The sequence below is a fragment of the Erinaceus europaeus genome, chromosome 18 (genome assembly GCF_950295315.1).
Source record: "Erinaceus europaeus chromosome 18, mEriEur2.1, whole genome shotgun sequence".
Classification (NCBI taxonomy): Eukaryota; Metazoa; Chordata; class Mammalia; order Eulipotyphla; family Erinaceidae; genus Erinaceus; species Erinaceus europaeus.
In genome coordinates, this window is record NC_080179.1 from 78,178,355 (window position 1) to 78,195,691 (window position 17,337).

Consider the following 17,337-nt stretch of genomic DNA (forward strand, 5'->3'; position numbering starts at 1 on the left):
TGTGTCCTGTGTCCATTGTCACCTTTGTGTTGTTATTAACACTAAGCTTACAGTGTGATGGAAGCAGACCGTGATTTGAAAGGTTAAATCCAAGAAGCACAAAAGAACACTTTGAGATGCCGCCAGCTATTTCCATTTAATCTTTGATGTATTTTCTAAATAAGCCCTGTCTAATCTGGAGAATAAATGAATGTTTGTATTTTAAATATTTTTCTCCTATACAATCTGAATAATAACCACAGATATTACTCATTCGTTGCCCTTCTAAACTCTTGATCTGCTATAATCTAATTTTTTCTTAAATCTTAATCTTTTAGCTATCATCCTTAATCTTTAACCGCCATTGAAGCTAATTGTGGGCTTGCTATTCTTGGGACCTGCTATCTGGTGATGTGCAAAGACAGAACTGCCACACCTACTTTTGGAAAGGCTTTGAAAAAATACTGTCTGGTGGTTCAGGAGGTGGTGCAGTGGATAAAGCACTGGACTCTCAAGCATGAGGTCCTGAGTTCAATCCCCGGCAGCACTTGTACCAGAGTGGTGTCTGGTTCTTTCTCTCTCTCTTCTTCTATCTTCATGAATAAATAAATAAAATCTTAGGAAGGAAGGAAGGAAGGAAGGAAGGAAGGAAGGAAGGAAGGAAGGAAGGAAGGGAGAAAAAATACTATCTGGAGTACACTGGAGGCAGGGGCAATGCTTAGATCCCTCTCTCCCTCCCATTGCTTTAAAAACTATCTATGCAGGTAGAAAGGGGGTAGAAATGTCTGTCTTGTCTGTTTCTGGAAAAGTACAATGTAGGTTTCAGTATAAACAGACTGGGGTCTGGAAGCCACCAGTCATCTGGCCTTTGGGATCGGGACGGGCTCTCTGTCAGATCTGAAACTGGCATGTTTGCACTGAGACTAAGGGGGCTGTGAGCAAAGGGGCTTTTCATTGTCCTTTCTTTGAAGTTCAGTTTCTAACATTTTAAATGTGCCTTATGAAGACAGTCCTTGCAAATAATACTAAGAGTATTTTGCAGAATCCAATTTATGAAATTCAGGTCAGCTCATATCTACCTAGAGGTAGGGTCATGTCAGGTAGCCCTATCCCTCTGCAATATGATTTCATCATTTGAGAGAATTTTTAAAATATTTTTATTTATTTATTATTGGATAGAGACAGAGAGAAATTGAGGGGGAAATAGAGAGGGAAAGAGACAGAGGGACACCTGCAGCTCTACTTCACCACTCACGGAGCTTTCCCCTTACAGGTGGGAACCAGAGCCTTGAATCTGGGGTCTTGCACATTGTGATGTGTGCACTTAACCAGGTGCGCCACTGCCTGGCCCTGAAAATTCTTAATTAAATAGAGAGCATATGTCAAAGATTTTAAAACCCCTTCTCTAAATGTCTGGGTTTTATTTTCTTGTTTTTGCACAAATCACTCCCTTTTCTTCTTTAACCTATTTTTTTTTGTTTTTGAGATAGGAATTGTCTTCTAGGACTACATGTTTCAGTAATACAATTTCCAAAATGTCTTGGCGATCTAATGGTGAGCATAGCTGCCTTCCGGAAGTATGACTTCTGATCTTTTCAGAGTTTGTTATCGCACCACACCCCCCACTGTAGTACAATATCCCCCCACTAAACTGTTGGATCTCCTCCACTCTTGCAACCCAACTGCATCCAAAGACCCTGCAAAACCTCACTTCTGGTTTTTTTTTAAATTATCTTTATTTATTTGATAGAAACAGCCAAAAATCAAGAGGAAGGGGGGAGACAGAGAGACACCTATAGTGCTGCTTCACCATGAAGCTTTCTTCCAGCGAGTGAGGACTGGGACTCGAACCCAGATTCCTGGCTCAACCAGGCCCACCACTACGTGGCCCCTAGGGAACCTCACTTTGTACTCACTTTGAATATAAAGGTTTGCTTTCACTGGCTCCTTGCTTTGTTTTTCTATATAACTTATATAGCTGAGATTATTCAGTATTCCCTTCCTCCCTTCCCCCTCTGTTTCTTTCATTTTCTACTTTGTAGGACAGAAAGAATTAGAGGTGAAAAGGGAGGGGGGGAAATGAAGATCCTCAACATGCAGCACTTCATCACTCATGAGACTTCTTTTCCCTGCAGGTGGGGACTGGAGGCTTGAACCTGGGTCATTGTGGATGGTAATGTGTGCACTCAGCCATATATGCCACCACCCAGCCTCAGTTATTCAGTATTTTCCTTTTCTATAAGTCCTTTAGCACTTGTCAGGCTATTTTATTTTATTTTATTTTATATTTATTGATTTATTTACTCCCTTTTGTTGCCCTTGTTGTAGTTATTATTGATGTCCTTGTTGTTGGATAGGACAGAGAGGAATGGAGGGGGAGGAAGACACCTGCAGACCTGTTTCACCGCCTGTGAAGCGACTCCCCTGCAGGTGGGGAGCTGGGGGCTCGAACCGGGATCCTTACTCTGGTCCTTGCGCTTTCTGCCACCTGCTCTTAACCTGCTGTGCTACCGCCCGACTCCCTGTCAGGCTATTTTGTTGATATTGAATTCCTATGGTTGTTGCTTTTTGCTTATTGGATAGAACAGAGAAATTGAGAGGGGAGGGAGAGATAAAGAGGGATAAGAGAGATACCAGCAGTACTGCTTCACTGCTCATGAAGCTTTCCCCCACTGCAGCTGGTGACCAGGGGCTTGGACCTGGGTCCTTGTGCATGGTAGCGTGTGCTCAGCCAGGTGTACCACTGCCAAGCCCTTCACTGTTGTTTGTCCATAAAAGTCTCTTCATCAGGACTTAGGCAGTAGTGCAGCGGGTTAAGCGCACATGGCGTGAAGTGCAAGGACCAGCTTAAGGATCCGTGTTCGAGCCCCCTGCTCCCCACCAGCAGGGGAGTCACTTCACAGGCGATGAAGCAGGCCTGCAGGTGTCTGTCTCTCCCCCTCTCTGTCTTCCCCTCCTCTCTCCATTTCTTTCTGTCCTATGCAACAACAGTGACATCAATAATAACTACAACAATAAAACAACAAGGGCAACAAAAGGGAATAAAGTCTTCATTTATTCAAAGCTGAATTATTCTTAGATGGACTTTTTTTTTTTCCATTTTACTGGATAGGTTAGAGAGAAATTGAGAGGGAGCAGAGATAGGGAGAAAGATAGATACCTGCAAACCTCCTTCATTGCTTGTGAAGTGACCCCCTGCAGGTGGGGAGCCAGGGGCTCAAACCAGGATCCTTGCTCAGGGCATTGAGCTTCCTACTATGTGTGCTTAACTCAGTGCGCCACTGCCGGACCCCCTTGGATGGACATCTTTTCCATGGGAAATTTAAATATATCCTGCCAGCTCTTCCTGGCCTTTAGACTTTATGTTAAGTAACCAGGTAATCTTATGGGAGTTCCCATAAAGATTGTCTTTATCTTCTCCTGCTGCATTTAAGATTCTGTTTTATATCCTTTCCATTTTAATGATAATATGCTTGTGCATCAATTTGGGTTTATTTTAAGCTCTTAGAACTGCCTTGGTCTGAGTGTCTATCTCAGTGTGAGGAAGTTCTTGGTTACTATTAGTTCAAGTAAGAAGTCCACCCCTGAGGGCCGGTGGTAGCACACTGGGTTGTGCACGTGGCGCAAAGCACAAGGACCAGCGCGTAAGGATCCGGGTTAGAGACCCCGGCTCCCCACCTATAGGGAAGTCGCTTCACAGGTGGTGAAGCAGGTCTTTCTCTCCATTTCTCTCTGTCCTGTTCAACAACAATGACAGCAATAACAACAACAACAGTAGTAATAACAACAACGTTAAACAACAAGGGCAGCAAAAGGGAAAAGGTGGGCTCCAAGAGCAGTGGATTCGTAGTGCAGGCACTGAGCCCCAGCGACAACCCTGGAGGCAAAAAAAAAAAGCCTGCCCTCTGACTCTGTATCTCTTCTCATTCTTTAACTCTTATGATGGGAATGTTCTTCCTTAACATTGGCCCATAACTCTCTTATAATGTCTTGAGATATTATAATGCTTGAGAGTCCAGTGCTTTACCCACTGTACTGCCTCGTGGACCATCTACTGAGTTTTTTAATTCAGCCATCATACGTTTGAATGTTTCTCTGACTTTTAGTTTCTCCTCCATTGATCTCCTTATTTTAGGACATGTCATTAGGGCCAGTGCTTGGCAGTCTTCGTTAGCTACATTCAGTAGCTTTGTAGAATGCAGGGTTTTCTTGAGGTTCTCTTTGACCTATCAGTATGGGTAATATCTTCTGTCTCCTCATCATACTTTGGTGTCCCAGTGTAAATGGGAGAATCCTAACTAAAGCCACAACACCTGGGATGCAGGAGAACAGAGTTTATTAGTGCCAATCCAGAATTAGCTCATGCTACAACTTTGGGGCAAAATTCTTAGCAGAATTTCCCTCTTATACACAAAGAAAGGTTGACCAATGATTCGCAGTTGAGTATACAAAAGACTAAAGAGATAGGCAGTGGTCATAAAAGACTTAAAACTCAGGACTTTTTTTTTTTTTTTTGCCTCCAGGGTTATTGCTGAGTCTTGGTGCCTGCACTATGAATCCACTGCTCATGGAGAGAGACCACTTTTCCCATTCTGTTGCCCTTGTTGTTATTACTGTTGCTGGAAAGGACAGAGAAAAATAGAGGAAGGAGGGGAAGACAGGGAGGGGAAGAGAAAGATAGACACCTGCAGACCTGCTTCACCGCTTGTGGAGCGACCCCTCTGCAGGTGGGGAGCCGGGGGCTCGAAGTGGGATCCTTGCACTTTGCACCGTGTGCCCTTAACCCACTACACTACTGCCTAGCCCCTGCTCTCAGGACTTTTACAAACACCAGAAGATGAAGAGAGGTTAGACTTTTAATTTATAGATTTCAAAAAAAAATAAAACTGCTGCAAATATTTGCTATTAACTTTATACATTACTTTACCATGGCAGTCTTGGCCAGAGATCTGTGTTTGAGGAGGCCTGGGCAATGGGTAAGTGTCCAAATCTGGAAGGAGGCTGGGACTGAACACACACTGTGGGGTTAGCAGGAGACGGTCGGCTGCATGTGAGTCGGCTGCATGTGAGTCGGCTGCATGTGAGTCGGCAAGGGTAGACACTTTGGGAGCAAGCACTCTGGGGTACTTGCTAGCAGCCAGGTGTGGGCTGACTAGTCCTAGGTTGCTTGTCTGTCAGAAGCTAGCACCCATGAGTCCCAGCTAATCTGCTGTTAGCTAGGGATGGGTGAAGCTTTCCTCCTGGAATTTGGCCCCAGTGTCTGTTACTATGGAGACTGAATCCACAGGGGCTGCTTTCAGTGTAGGTGTAAAGGTCAGGATGGTGATTCTGTTTAGTCTTACCTGTTTGTGGCCTATAGTTTTTGGCCTTCTGTTAAAATGTTGTGAAATATGTTTGTGATAGTACTGGGAAGGTAGGAGTTTGGTACAACCCTCCCCCTGCTCCTCCGGACTAAAGTCCCACACTCTAGTGATGCCTTTTTTTAAAAATATTTATTTATTTTCCCTTTTGTTGCCTTTATTATCGTTGCACTTGTTGTTACTGATGTCATCATTGTTGGGTAGGACAGAGAGAAATGGAGAGAGGAGGGGAAGACGGGCAGAGAAAGAGAGACACCTGCAGACCTGCTTCACCGCCTGTAAAGCGACGCCCCTGCAGCAGGTGGGGAGGGGCTGGGCCAGCTCGAACCAGGACTCTTATGCCCCTCGCGCTTTTGCGCCACCTGCGTTTAACCCGCTGTGCTACCACGGGGCTCCCTAGTGATACCTTTCTTGTTGCAGCTTGTCATTATGTGGTGAGACTTCTTTCTTGATAGAGGACATCTCTCTATGTCCTCACTGCCTGAATTCGGGCCATTTTGTCTACTGGTGTGGAAGTATGATCCTCTGGGCTTCACACCTGTTCCTATGAGGATTAGTTCATATCCTGGTATACCTTTTCTGCTGTTGTGTGAGAACGTAATAGCAGATCCTCCCTGGCCCTCCATCTTGGTTCTGCCACTTGTACCTTTTTTGTCTCTATGAGATTTGGGGGGGCTAATTATGCATATTCTCTGTGGCTGTATTTCCAACTTACCTTTTAATTCCCAAAGTTTCTAGGGCCAGGAGGTGGTTCACCACATGCTATACACAAAAACCAGGGCTTGAGCCACAAGCCGCCTATATGGGGCAGTTTCACAAGAGAGGAGAGTGCTGTAGGGTCTCACCTTCTTTGTCTCTTGTCTCTCCCTCTCTCCTTTCACAAGAGAGGAGAGTGCTGTAGGGTCTCACCTTATTTGTCTCTGTCTCTCCTTCTCTCTCTCTCTCTCTCACCCTCTGTCTAAAAGAAAAATAACTCCTCGGGAGTCGGGTGGTAGCACAGCGGGTTAAGCGCACGAGGTACGAAGCACAAGGACCGGCTAAGGAAAAATAACTCCTGAAGCTTCTTCTCTTTAATCATAGGGCTGATTTTAACATTTCCAGAGACCAAGTCTCATAAAGACAGTACTGCACACACGCTGTGGTGCCAATTAGAAATGGCCAGAAATTAAGTAACTAAGTAAATGAGTGACGAGAGCAGGCTGGCAGGGTGCTCACCAGTGCAGCATATGCGTCACCTTATGCAAGGACTTGCATCTGAGCCCTAGGCCACCACATGAGTTGAACTCCATTAGTAGTGGAGCAGTGTGGCAGTATGTCTCCTTTCTGTCTAGAAGAAGAAAAAAAACAATAGAGTCATGCAGCCCCAGCAATAATCCCACTGACTATAAATTAATTAATTAAATGTAACTTACTAGTTAAGTCATCCTTAAAACTGCACACAGATCTTTTCCTGTATTCATCAAAATTTATTTTGCTTATTCCCCTTTAAAATAACAATTGAGTGGTCCGGGAGGTGGTGCAGTGACTAAGGCATTGGACTCTCAAGCATGAGGTCCTGAGTTCAGTCCCCGGCAGCACACGTACCGGAGTGATATCTGGTTCTTTCTCTCTCTCTCTCTCCTATCTTTCTCATTAATAAATAAATAAATAATAATAATAATAAATAAAATAAAATAACAATTGAGGGCAGAGGGTAGATAGCATAATGGTTATGCAAAGAGACTCTCATGCCTGAGGCTCCAAAGTCCCAGGTTCAGTCCCCTGCACCACCATAAGCCAGAACTGAGCAGTGCTTTGGTTAAAAATAATAATAATAAAATAAAATAGCAATTGAAATTTTACTCTTACGAAGTCAACTGACAAAAAGTCCCCAGTGAGCCCGCTCTCCATCACACTGTAAAGGATCTTACTGCGTTGTTATTTTAATACATGGCTTTTATAAGAGCTGTTTCCAAAGCCTGTCAATTTCAGCTAGGTGGTGGCTCTACCCACCAGCTTTTATATAAAACTAACAGTGCTGTTTCTCTGCTTTTGTGCTGCTTTTCTTCTGTGCATTTTAGAAGGCCTGTTTTCACCTTTTTGTTTTGTGTATATGTTACTTAGGATTTAATGGAACAACTTGAGAAACAAGATAAGACTGTCCGGAAGCTGAAAAAACAGCTGAAAGTATTTGCCAAGAAAATTGGTGAACTAGAAGGTACTTAAATATGTTTGTATGAAACACTGTTGTTTTACTAGTAACCTAGTAGAAGTCTGTAATGCAAATACTGGGTACAGAAGCAAAGATGATTTTCATCAAACCTTACCTCTACAGAGTGGAAATTTTCATTGTTAGGTGGGGGAATATTATCACAATAACAAAAGAAGACAGCACTTCATGTCCAGTGTACAGGGTAAGGACCTGGGTTCTGGTACCAAGCTTCTTGGTTTCACACCCTGGCTCTACTACTAGTCTTCTGATACTGGACAAGTTGCTGTTATTGAGACTTGCTGTGCCTCAGTTTCCTCTGGAATAATAATATCCTCTTGACAGAATTTGTAATGATTAAATAAGTTACAATGTTTAATGCATAGAATAGTTTCTAGTACAACCTACTAGTTTGCTTGAAAAGTCATGAATTATTTTTTCTTTTTTTAAGATTTTATTCATTTATTCATGAGACATGATAGGAGAGAGAGAAAGAACCAGATATCACTCTGGTACATGTGCTGCCAGGGATTGAACTCAGGACCCCATGCTTGAGAGTCCAATGCCTTATCTACTGAGCCACCTCCTGGACCACGAATTATTTTTTCTATGCAAAAAATGCATCATGACTTTTCCAAAAGCCCAATAGTTTTTTTTTTTTTTTGGTTTTTTTTTTGCCTCTAGGGTATTGCCAGGGCTCGGTGCCTGCACCACAAATCCACCGCTCCTGGAGGCTATTTTTTCCCTTTTGTTACCCTGGTTGTTTTACCATTGTTGTGGTTATTATTATCTTTGTTATTGATGTCATTGTTGTTGAATAGGACAGAGAAATGGAGAGAGGAGGGGAAGACAGAGGGGGAGAGAAAGACAGACACCTGCGGACCTGCTTCACCGCCTGTGAAGTGACTCCCCTGCAGGTGGGGAGTTGGGGGCTCGAACGGGATCCTTACGCCGGTCCTTGTGCTTTGCGCCACATGCGCTAAACCCACTGCACTACCACCTGACCCCCCCAATAGTTTTATTATTACTTTTACTCTTGGTAGTGAGTATATTATATGAATAAAACAAAGTTGTCCTAAAAAAAAAAAAAACTTACCATAAAATGGAAGAAATAGAATTAAAAAACAAAAAATGGATTATGAGTAAAAAAAAAATACCATTATTATGAAAACATGTTATGGGGGAGTCAGGCTGTAGTGCAGCGGGTTAAGCACACATGGCGCGAGGATCCTTGTTCGAGCCTTCGGCTCCCCAAATGCAGGGGGGTCGCTTCACAAGTGGTGAAGCAGGTCTGAAGATGTCTATCTTTCTCTCCCCCTCTCTGTCTTCCCCTCCTTTCTCTATTTCTCTCTGTCCTATCCAGCAACAACATCAATAACAACTATAATAATAATGATAAAAACAACAAGGTCAACAAAAAAGGAAAATAAATAAAATATTAAAATAAACAAACATGGTGTTCCAGGAAGTAGCATAGTGGATAAAGCACTGGACTCCCAAGCAGGAGGTCCTGAGTTCAGTCCCGAGCAAATGTACCAGAATGATGTCTGGTTCTTTCCTATCTTTCTCATCAATAAATAAAATCTTTTAAAAATATTATGATTTAACATTGAACACTTCCCCTTGCAGGGGGAAAACTTCACGAGTGGTGAAGCTGTCTGCTGGTGTCTGTCTCTTTCATTCTCTACCTCCTCCTCCCCTTTCAGTTTCTCTTTGTTTCTATCCAATAATAAATAAATATTTTTAAAAGCTTAAAAAATATTTTTAAAAAGGAAATAACACTTAAAAAAAAGAAAATTAAAAAAAGTTATAGGAGCATGGAATACTCATTTTTTCTACCTGGAAAGCATTGTCCTCTGTTTTGTATTTCTCATAAAGTGGGACAGATGGTGAGCGTGTCTCCAGGACAGATCACTGATGAGCCCATCCGCCCAGTCAACATTCCCAGGAAAGAAAAGGATTTCCAAGGAATGTTGGAATACAAGAAGGAGGATGAGCAAAAACTTGTTAAGAACCTGATTCTGGGTGAGTACTTTCTGCATGTGAGGTAAGTTCTCTCTGGTGCATGTGTTGGTGGTGGAAAGACCAGCCATGGTTCTGAGGTACTCAGCACCAGCTTCTGTAGTCACCGTCCTGTGCGCTGTGTTACAGGGTTGCTGTAGCACTCAGACGGGGTCCTGTGCTACTAGTCAACTGGAGAGACTTGCCTAGGATCTCTTTTTCTTGTTTTCCCATTTTTTTCCCTGAGTGTGTTGGGGAAATTGGGCTGGGGAGGTCACTCAGTAGTGTCATGGGTATCATGCATGTATGAGGTCCTTGGTTCATTCCCTAGTGCAACACTGGGGAAAAAGTTAAGGGTGGGGGTAGATAGCATAATAGTTATGCGAACAGACTCTCATGAATGAGGCACTCATGTCCCAGGCTTAATTCTGTTGCCCCTCAACCATAAGCCAGAGCTGAGTAGTGCTCTGGGGAGGGGAAAAAAAACTGTTAAGAGGAAAAAACTTCCAGCTGTGGAAGGAGATGCTGAAGGACAAATGAAGTGGGAGGTGGAGGCGTTTCAGAGCTTCACAAGGGCTTCAAGGCTGATAATAACCATGCAGTAGAGACCTGTAGAGTCACGTTTCTCTGGTGTTTTGCCATCTGCCCACCTAAAACAACTTGAAACTTTAAGAAGACTTTTCCAGAGGGTGAAAAAATATGTGAGAGTGCTCCTAGCTCATAAATTGTGAACTGAAAGAGCTCTCAATCCCTCCCGTTAAGCCTTTGCATAGCTTTCTTCCAACTAGGTGCCAAGGGTTAGCAACATGACTGACAGTTGTTCCTGATTTAATGTCCCTAAAGCTTATGACATTAAGGAGTTCTGTATGTAGGTCCAGAGTCTTAGCATGATCTTAAGTCTCAGTGTGATCTTCATTTAGCAAAGTGTTAAGGAACCACTGGTTTGTAAGCATGTGGTTAGCAAAGATCTGACGATTCTCTCAGGTAAGAGTGATACGTGCCAAGCATCATCTAGTTGCTAGGTAATGAACAAAGTAAAGTCTCTGTTCCCATTTTGGTGTGTGTGTAGGGGCAGAGGATGGTGTAGAATAATAGAGGGGGCAGACAGCATAATGGTTTTGCAAACAGACTCTCATGCCTGAGACTCCAAAATCCCGGGTTCAACCCCCCACACCACCATAAGCCAGAGCTGAGCATTGCTCTGGTTAAAAAAAAAAAAAAAAATATTAAAAAATATTTAGAATAATAGAGTAAAAAAGGATAAAGCATGAAGGTGATACACTAGTCTATATAGCACTGTCAGGAAATTCCTCTCCAGTAAGGTGGTTCTTAAGACAAAGACCAAAAAAAAAGCCCAAAGGTCCTGGGGAACTTGGTTTGGGATCAGCAGCTTGTGTGACTTCAGGTTTGGCAAGAAGGCAGTTTATACACAAGACTGGGATTCAAGGCAAGTCAGGACAGGAATATGAATTTGGTAGCTGTCATTATATAGACAGCTAGGATTTACATTTTCCCAGCCAACCTTAGAAATTGCTCTTAAGAAGGATGACAGAGGACCTAGTGGAGGTTGTATTGTTATATGGAAAACTGAGAAATGTTATGCACATACAAACTATCGTATTTACTGTCGAATGTAAAACATTAATTCCCCAATAAATAAATTTTTAAAAATTTTTTAAAAAAGAAATTGCTCTTAATGAACTATTAAAATAAACTTTTACATGACCTATTTACTCTAAATAAATGAACTGTAATGAGAACTAAATTGTGCTTTTTATCTCACCCCAAAAAGTCCTTATGAAGATTTCCAATGTTATATAAGATTATTTTCCTCCTCCTCTCTTTTTTTTAAGAACTGAAGCCTCGTGGTGTAGCTGTCAATCTGATCCCAGGGTTACCGGCATATATCCTATTCATGTGTGTTAGGCATGCTGACTACTTGAATGATGATCAGAAAGTAAGGTCATTGCTGACATCAACAATCAACAGCATAAAAAAAGTATTAAAGGTCAGTTCATGTTCTCCTGATGAATATCACTAATGACTGTGTCTGCATAGAAGTGTTTCCTTCCTTAGACCTGAACTAACCTCCAGCTGTGAACACTTCCCAGTCTCACACTTCATTGTACGAAACCCTTTACCTTACAGCATATCTATTGTCTTTTTTAAAGCACGACTCAGGTTGGACAGTGATCAAAACTATGTTCATATGATTGTATTTAGTTATGAAGTAAATTAAATTTACTCATAGATTTAAAATGGTTTCCTTTGAGATCTTATTTAGAATTAAATCTAAAACATCTAGCACCCAGATACTTAGAGAATATAATAAATACTATAGTTATTTTAACTAAAATATGTACAGACATAACTGTAGATAAAGTTTAGTAGCATGGCTATTTGATGGAAAAATTGTTAAGACATTGAAAAATTTTCAAACTTTCCTCCATATACTTCAACTCATTTCATAAATTTCCTTTTTACCTATAATTCCCATTTCCCTGTGAAAAGCAACACACAATCTAATCAGAGATGAAAGACTTGGAAAAGGTAGAAATACTCTAAAATAGAGCAGAAAGCCTTACATTGTTGCTGAGGAGTTATTCTGATGCGGTCTCCGCCCCCAGGTTCTACTACGCCCGCGAAATCCTAGCAGTGCCCCCTTCAACCAATCCTGGCCCTACATGTCACCCCTGGTTGTCGCCCAATAAAAAGTCCCCTCACCCCCCCCTCTCTCTGGGCTCTCAGCTCCCCCTCTCCCAGATCTCACCCCCTTCTCTCTCCCCGTGGTCAGGTAGTGGGGACGGCCATTGCCGGCTGGCTCCACGTGGTCTGAACCAACCCCCCCCATCCTATAATAAAGATTTGTGTACCCCTTTGCTCTGGACATCCACTCTCTTCTCCGCGGTGCAGCCCGACACCAGACCACCACAACAACATTACATAACTCTGTAATCGCTGTGTCATGTTGCATAATCCTCCACCTGACTCTAGAAAAACAGAGGACATTATGTTTAGCTTTAACTTAAGTGTTTCTCTGAGAAAGATAAGCTTTCTGATTATCTAGCTTAATGAGAATTTCTAGGATAGAAGGTGTCTTCTGTGAATTTTTTTGGTAGCTACAGAGAGGTGGAGATGCAAAGTGAAAGAGGCCACATCATCAAAACTTCCTTCAGTGCAGTGGCGGACAGGCTCAGGCCTGGATGTGCACATGCAAAGCAATGCACTTTTTGATGGCCCAGTATATTTTTTAATTTTAGTAAAATACTCATAACATTAAACTTAGCATTTTCCAGTGCACAGTTCTATTATACTAACTCATGTAGTTGTGTAATCACACCATGTATCTTCAGAACATTTTCATCTTTCCAAACTGAAACTCTATACTAGACACAGCCTACCCCTAATTTGAGAAATGCTGATTCTTGGTCCCTATACACAGATAACATTCTTCAGTGGTTACTAGAGTGTATGGTTTCTAAAGATTTAACATTTTAAAAATCCCAAATATTTTCTGACTAAAACTCATTTAATTTTTGGTGTAGTGATACTATGTTAGACTACAAGTTTTACGGCTTTTTTTTTTTTTTTTGTACAGAGCAAAGCATCAATTTAAATTTCTGAATACCAGGAATACAATTTTTTTTCATATATACATATATATATATTACGGGATTAATGGCTTACAGTCGACAGTAAAATGCAATCGTTTGTACATGCATAACATTTCCACATAACATTGCAACCCCCACTAAGTCCTCCTCTGACATCATGTTCCAGGACCTGAACCCTCCCCTTCATCCCAGAGTTTTCACTTTGATGCAACACACCAACTCCAGTCCAAGTTCTGCTTAGTATTTTCCTTTCTGAACTTGTTTTTCAACTTCAGCCTATGAGTGAAATCATCCCATATTCATCCTTCTGTTTCTGACATCTCACTTAACATGATTCCTTCAAGCTCTATCCAAGATGTGCTGAAAACGGTGAATTCACCATTTTTAGTAGCTGAGTAGTATTCCAGTGTGTATATATACCACAACTTGCTCAGCCACTCATCTGTTGTTGGACACCTGGGTTGCTCCCAGGTTTTGGCTATTACAAATCGTGATGCTATGGACATAGGTGTACACAAATCTCTTTGGATGGGTATCTTTGGTTCCTTCTTAAGCAGCACTTGAAAAGACCAAAAAAAAAAAAAAAAGCCATAGTTTACTCATCTTGATTATAAGAACTAATTGATCTAGTGTGACTATTGTACCAATTTCTGAAGATGTGGATGTAGGCAGTCCCATGTGTTAGGAAAGATCTCACCAGATTTGAAGAGTTGCAAAGTTGACTTCTCAGGCTTGGTATTCGACCTTCTAGTGTCTGCTCATTTTCTTCAGGCTATTTCCCTAAAGAAAGAGCTAATTTAATTAATTTTTTACTGTGACACCACAGACCAAACCCAGGATCTCACAAATGCACGTTACTGTTTACTTGTTTTCTACTTTGAGAATGAGAAAGAGTAGGCACTATCCCACCATCTGTGGAGTTCTCCTTACTGCCCTCATGTAGTATCGAGGATTGAACCCAGAGCCTCACACATACTGAGTGCAGCTCTACTGCTGAGCCATCTCCCTGGCCTTACTCCTTTTTTTAAATGAAAATCCAATGCATTGTCTCACCTCTCTTTTTCACTCTCACATAATAGTGAGGATCAAACCCTGGGTCACCTCCCGGCTCCAGCATGAAAGGAAGGAAGGAAGGAAGGAAAAAAAAAAAAAAGCAAATTTAAACTTTTTTTCCTTTTCAGAAAAGAGGTGATGATTTTGAAACTGTCTCCTTCTGGCTGTCTAACACATGTCGATTTTTGCACTGCCTGAAACAATACAGTGGAGAAGAGGTAAGGAAATCCTTTCTACAAAGCCAGCCCTTTTAAAGAAAGTTTTTCAAAACAAAGTTTTTAACCGTTTGTTAATTTAGGAACCCTAATTCAACGATATCTTTGAATTGCATAACTTTGCTTGTTGTACATTATTTACAAATTATTAAATTGGGAGGTACATGGTTTCCTCCTTTTGAGAGTTTGTGTTATGAGAAAGCACAGCAGAAAAAAAATGAGTGTTGGTTAATGAGCAGTTAGTTGCCTACAGTGAAACCTTTTTTTGTTTGTTTTTGTTTTATTTTTATTTATTTTTATTTTTTTGCCTCCAGGGTTATTGCTGGGGCTTGGTGCCTACACCACGAATCCACTGCTCCTGGAGGCCATCTTTTCCCTTTTGTTGCCCTGGTTTTTTGTTTTATCGTTGATGTAGTTATTATTGTTGTTGTTGTTACTGATGTCATTGTTGTTGGATAGGACAGAGAGAAATGGAGAGAGGAGGGGAAGACAGAAAGGGAAAGAAAGACAGACACCTGCAGACCTGCTTCACCGCCTGTGAAGTGACTCCTCTGCAGGTGGGGAGCCTGGGCTCGAACCGGGATCCTTACGCCGGTCCTTGTGCTTTGCGCCACGTGCGCTTAACCCGCTGCGCCACCGCCCAACCACCTTTGTTTTAAATTTTAAGAAAAAATTTTTTTTAATTTTATTTATTTATGAAAAAGATAGGAAGAGAGAGAGAAAAGGAACCAGCCATCACTTTGGTACATGTGCTGCCAAGGATTGAACTGAGGACGTCATGTTTTAGAGTCCAGTGCCTTATCCACTACACCGTCCCCTATACCACAGTGAAACCTGTTTGTCAGTAAGTGGAAGTGGGCTTTAGGAATATTCAGCCATGTAAACTACTTTTATTGATTCCAGCGTGCCGTGATAATATGTTAAACGTGATGCAGTTAAGATGCGTCTCTTTATGGAGCGATGGCACATAATGGTTATGCAAAAAAGACTTGCAGGCCTCAGCCGTTGAGGTCCCAGATTCAATCCCCAGCACCATCATGACTCAGAGATGACAGTGCTCTGGTGAAAAGATAAAGTTAAAGTAAGATAAAACTTTCAAGATATGTCTCCTCAGATTTGTCCAAAAACCTCATTTTCTCTTTTTTTTTTAAATAATTTATTTCTTTATTGGGGAATTAATGCTTCACACTCAACAGTAAGTACACTAGTTTGTACACGCGTAGCATCCCCAGATTCCCATTTAACAATACATCCCCCACTAGGTCATGCCTCATCATTTTCTCTTTTGTTTGTAGTGATAGGTTCATCTAATTTTTGAAACTTTTTCATATTTCAAGACTGTGTGATAATTTTTCACATATATTGTTTATTAAGAGCTGTTAAGTATGTCTCAAGTAGCCCTTAGTATAACTGGTGTTATTTGATTCCTTTTCAATATTCCTCTGAGGTAGAAATTATGACTTAGGCTCTGAACGCCAACTCTATTAGGAACCAGAGAGAGGAGGAAAAAGGGAGGGACATATGGATGTAGTAATAGATGTATATGTGTCTTGGAAAGGAAGAGAAGAGGGGACTTAAAAACAAAAATAGGGGGAGTCGGGCGGTAGCGCAGTGGGTTAAGCGCAGGTGGCAAAGCGCAGGGACCAGCGTAAGGATCCCGGTTCGATCCCCCGGCTCCCCACCTGCAGGGGAGTCGCTTCCCAGGTGAAGCAGGTCTGCAGGTGTCTGTCTTTCTCTCCCCCTCTCTGTCTCCCCTCCTCTCTCCATTTCTCTCTGTCCTGTCCAACAACGACATCAATAATAACTACAACAACAAAACAACAAGGGCAACAAAAGGAATAAATACATAAATAAAATTTTTTTAAAAATTTAAAAAAAAAAATGGGGGGCAAATATAGACAGATGTAGAAAGAATCGTTAACCCTTATCTGCAACACTGGGAGGACTGCTGTAGCTTAGAGTGGAGGGATGGGGACTCCAGACCTCTGGCGGTAGGAACAGAGCAGAGTTGCACCCCTGTTATCTTATAAGTTTGTAAACCAATATTAAATTACTAATTAAAAAATAAAATATAAAAGAAAGTATGACTTAGTCTTACAGATGAACAAACGAAAAGCCACTAAGTTCAGCAATTAATTTTCCCCAGTCCTCTCATTATAGGAGCTGGCATTGATTGGTGTGTGGGGTGGACAGAAACTTCAGAGAGAGGAAAACAAAGTATGAAGATAACCGATCATAGTTAGAAAATGCAGCTCATTTCATAGTGTCACTGCCTTCTCATTGTGGCTCTAGGGCTTCATGAAACATAACACGTCTCGCCAGAATGAACACTGCCTCACCAACTTTGACCTGGCTGAGTACCGGCAGGTACTGAGTGACCTGGCCATTCAGATCTACCAGCAGCTTGTGCGCGTGTTGGAGAACATCCTTCAGCCAATGATTGGTGAGCTCTCAGCATCTCTCACTACTCCAGCCCATGTTTGAGGCCCAGAGTCCTTGACTTTGGTGCAGTACACCAGACCCAGTCCAAGTTCTGCTTTGTGTTAATATTGTTCAACTTTTTTTTTTTTGTAATTGGATTCCTTTTGTTGAAGGTGCCTTTAAAGTTTAGATAGAAGAGAGTTCGGCCAATGTTTTCCTATAAGTATTTGATAGTTTCTGGTCTAACAACCAAGAGATTTTACAATCCCCTGTTGTTACTGTGTTGCTGTCAATTTATTGCTGTAACCCTTTCAGTAGATGCTGGGTTGTGTTTTCTTATCCATCTTCCTACTTTGTGCCTTTTAATAGGTGAATTCAGGCCATTGACATTTATTGATATTATAGAATGAAGATATTTTAATGCCATTATTCTAAAATTTTAGAGTGTTCTGATATATGGCATGTTTTTGATAATGTGATTATTTATAAGAGACCTTTCCGAACTT

At 41.6% G+C, this 17,337-nt stretch overlaps 1 protein-coding gene across 5 annotated transcripts in view; it reads left to right on the forward strand.

Moving 5' to 3' along the window:
• The window catches only part of MYO5A (myosin VA), a 194,425-nt gene that overhangs the window by 167,673 nt on the left and 9,415 nt on the right, over window positions 1-17,337 (forward strand). For all 5 annotated transcript variants that reach the window (XM_060178247.1, XM_060178248.1, XM_060178249.1 and 2 more), the window contains 5 exons: window positions 7,443-7,536; window positions 9,406-9,552; window positions 11,382-11,536; window positions 14,324-14,413; window positions 16,703-16,853. In XM_060178247.1, the coding sequence (XP_060034230.1) occupies window positions 7,443-7,536; window positions 9,406-9,552; window positions 11,382-11,536; window positions 14,324-14,413; window positions 16,703-16,853 (637 nt within the window). The remainder of the gene's footprint in view (window positions 1-7,442; window positions 7,537-9,405; window positions 9,553-11,381; window positions 11,537-14,323; window positions 14,414-16,702; window positions 16,854-17,337) is intronic.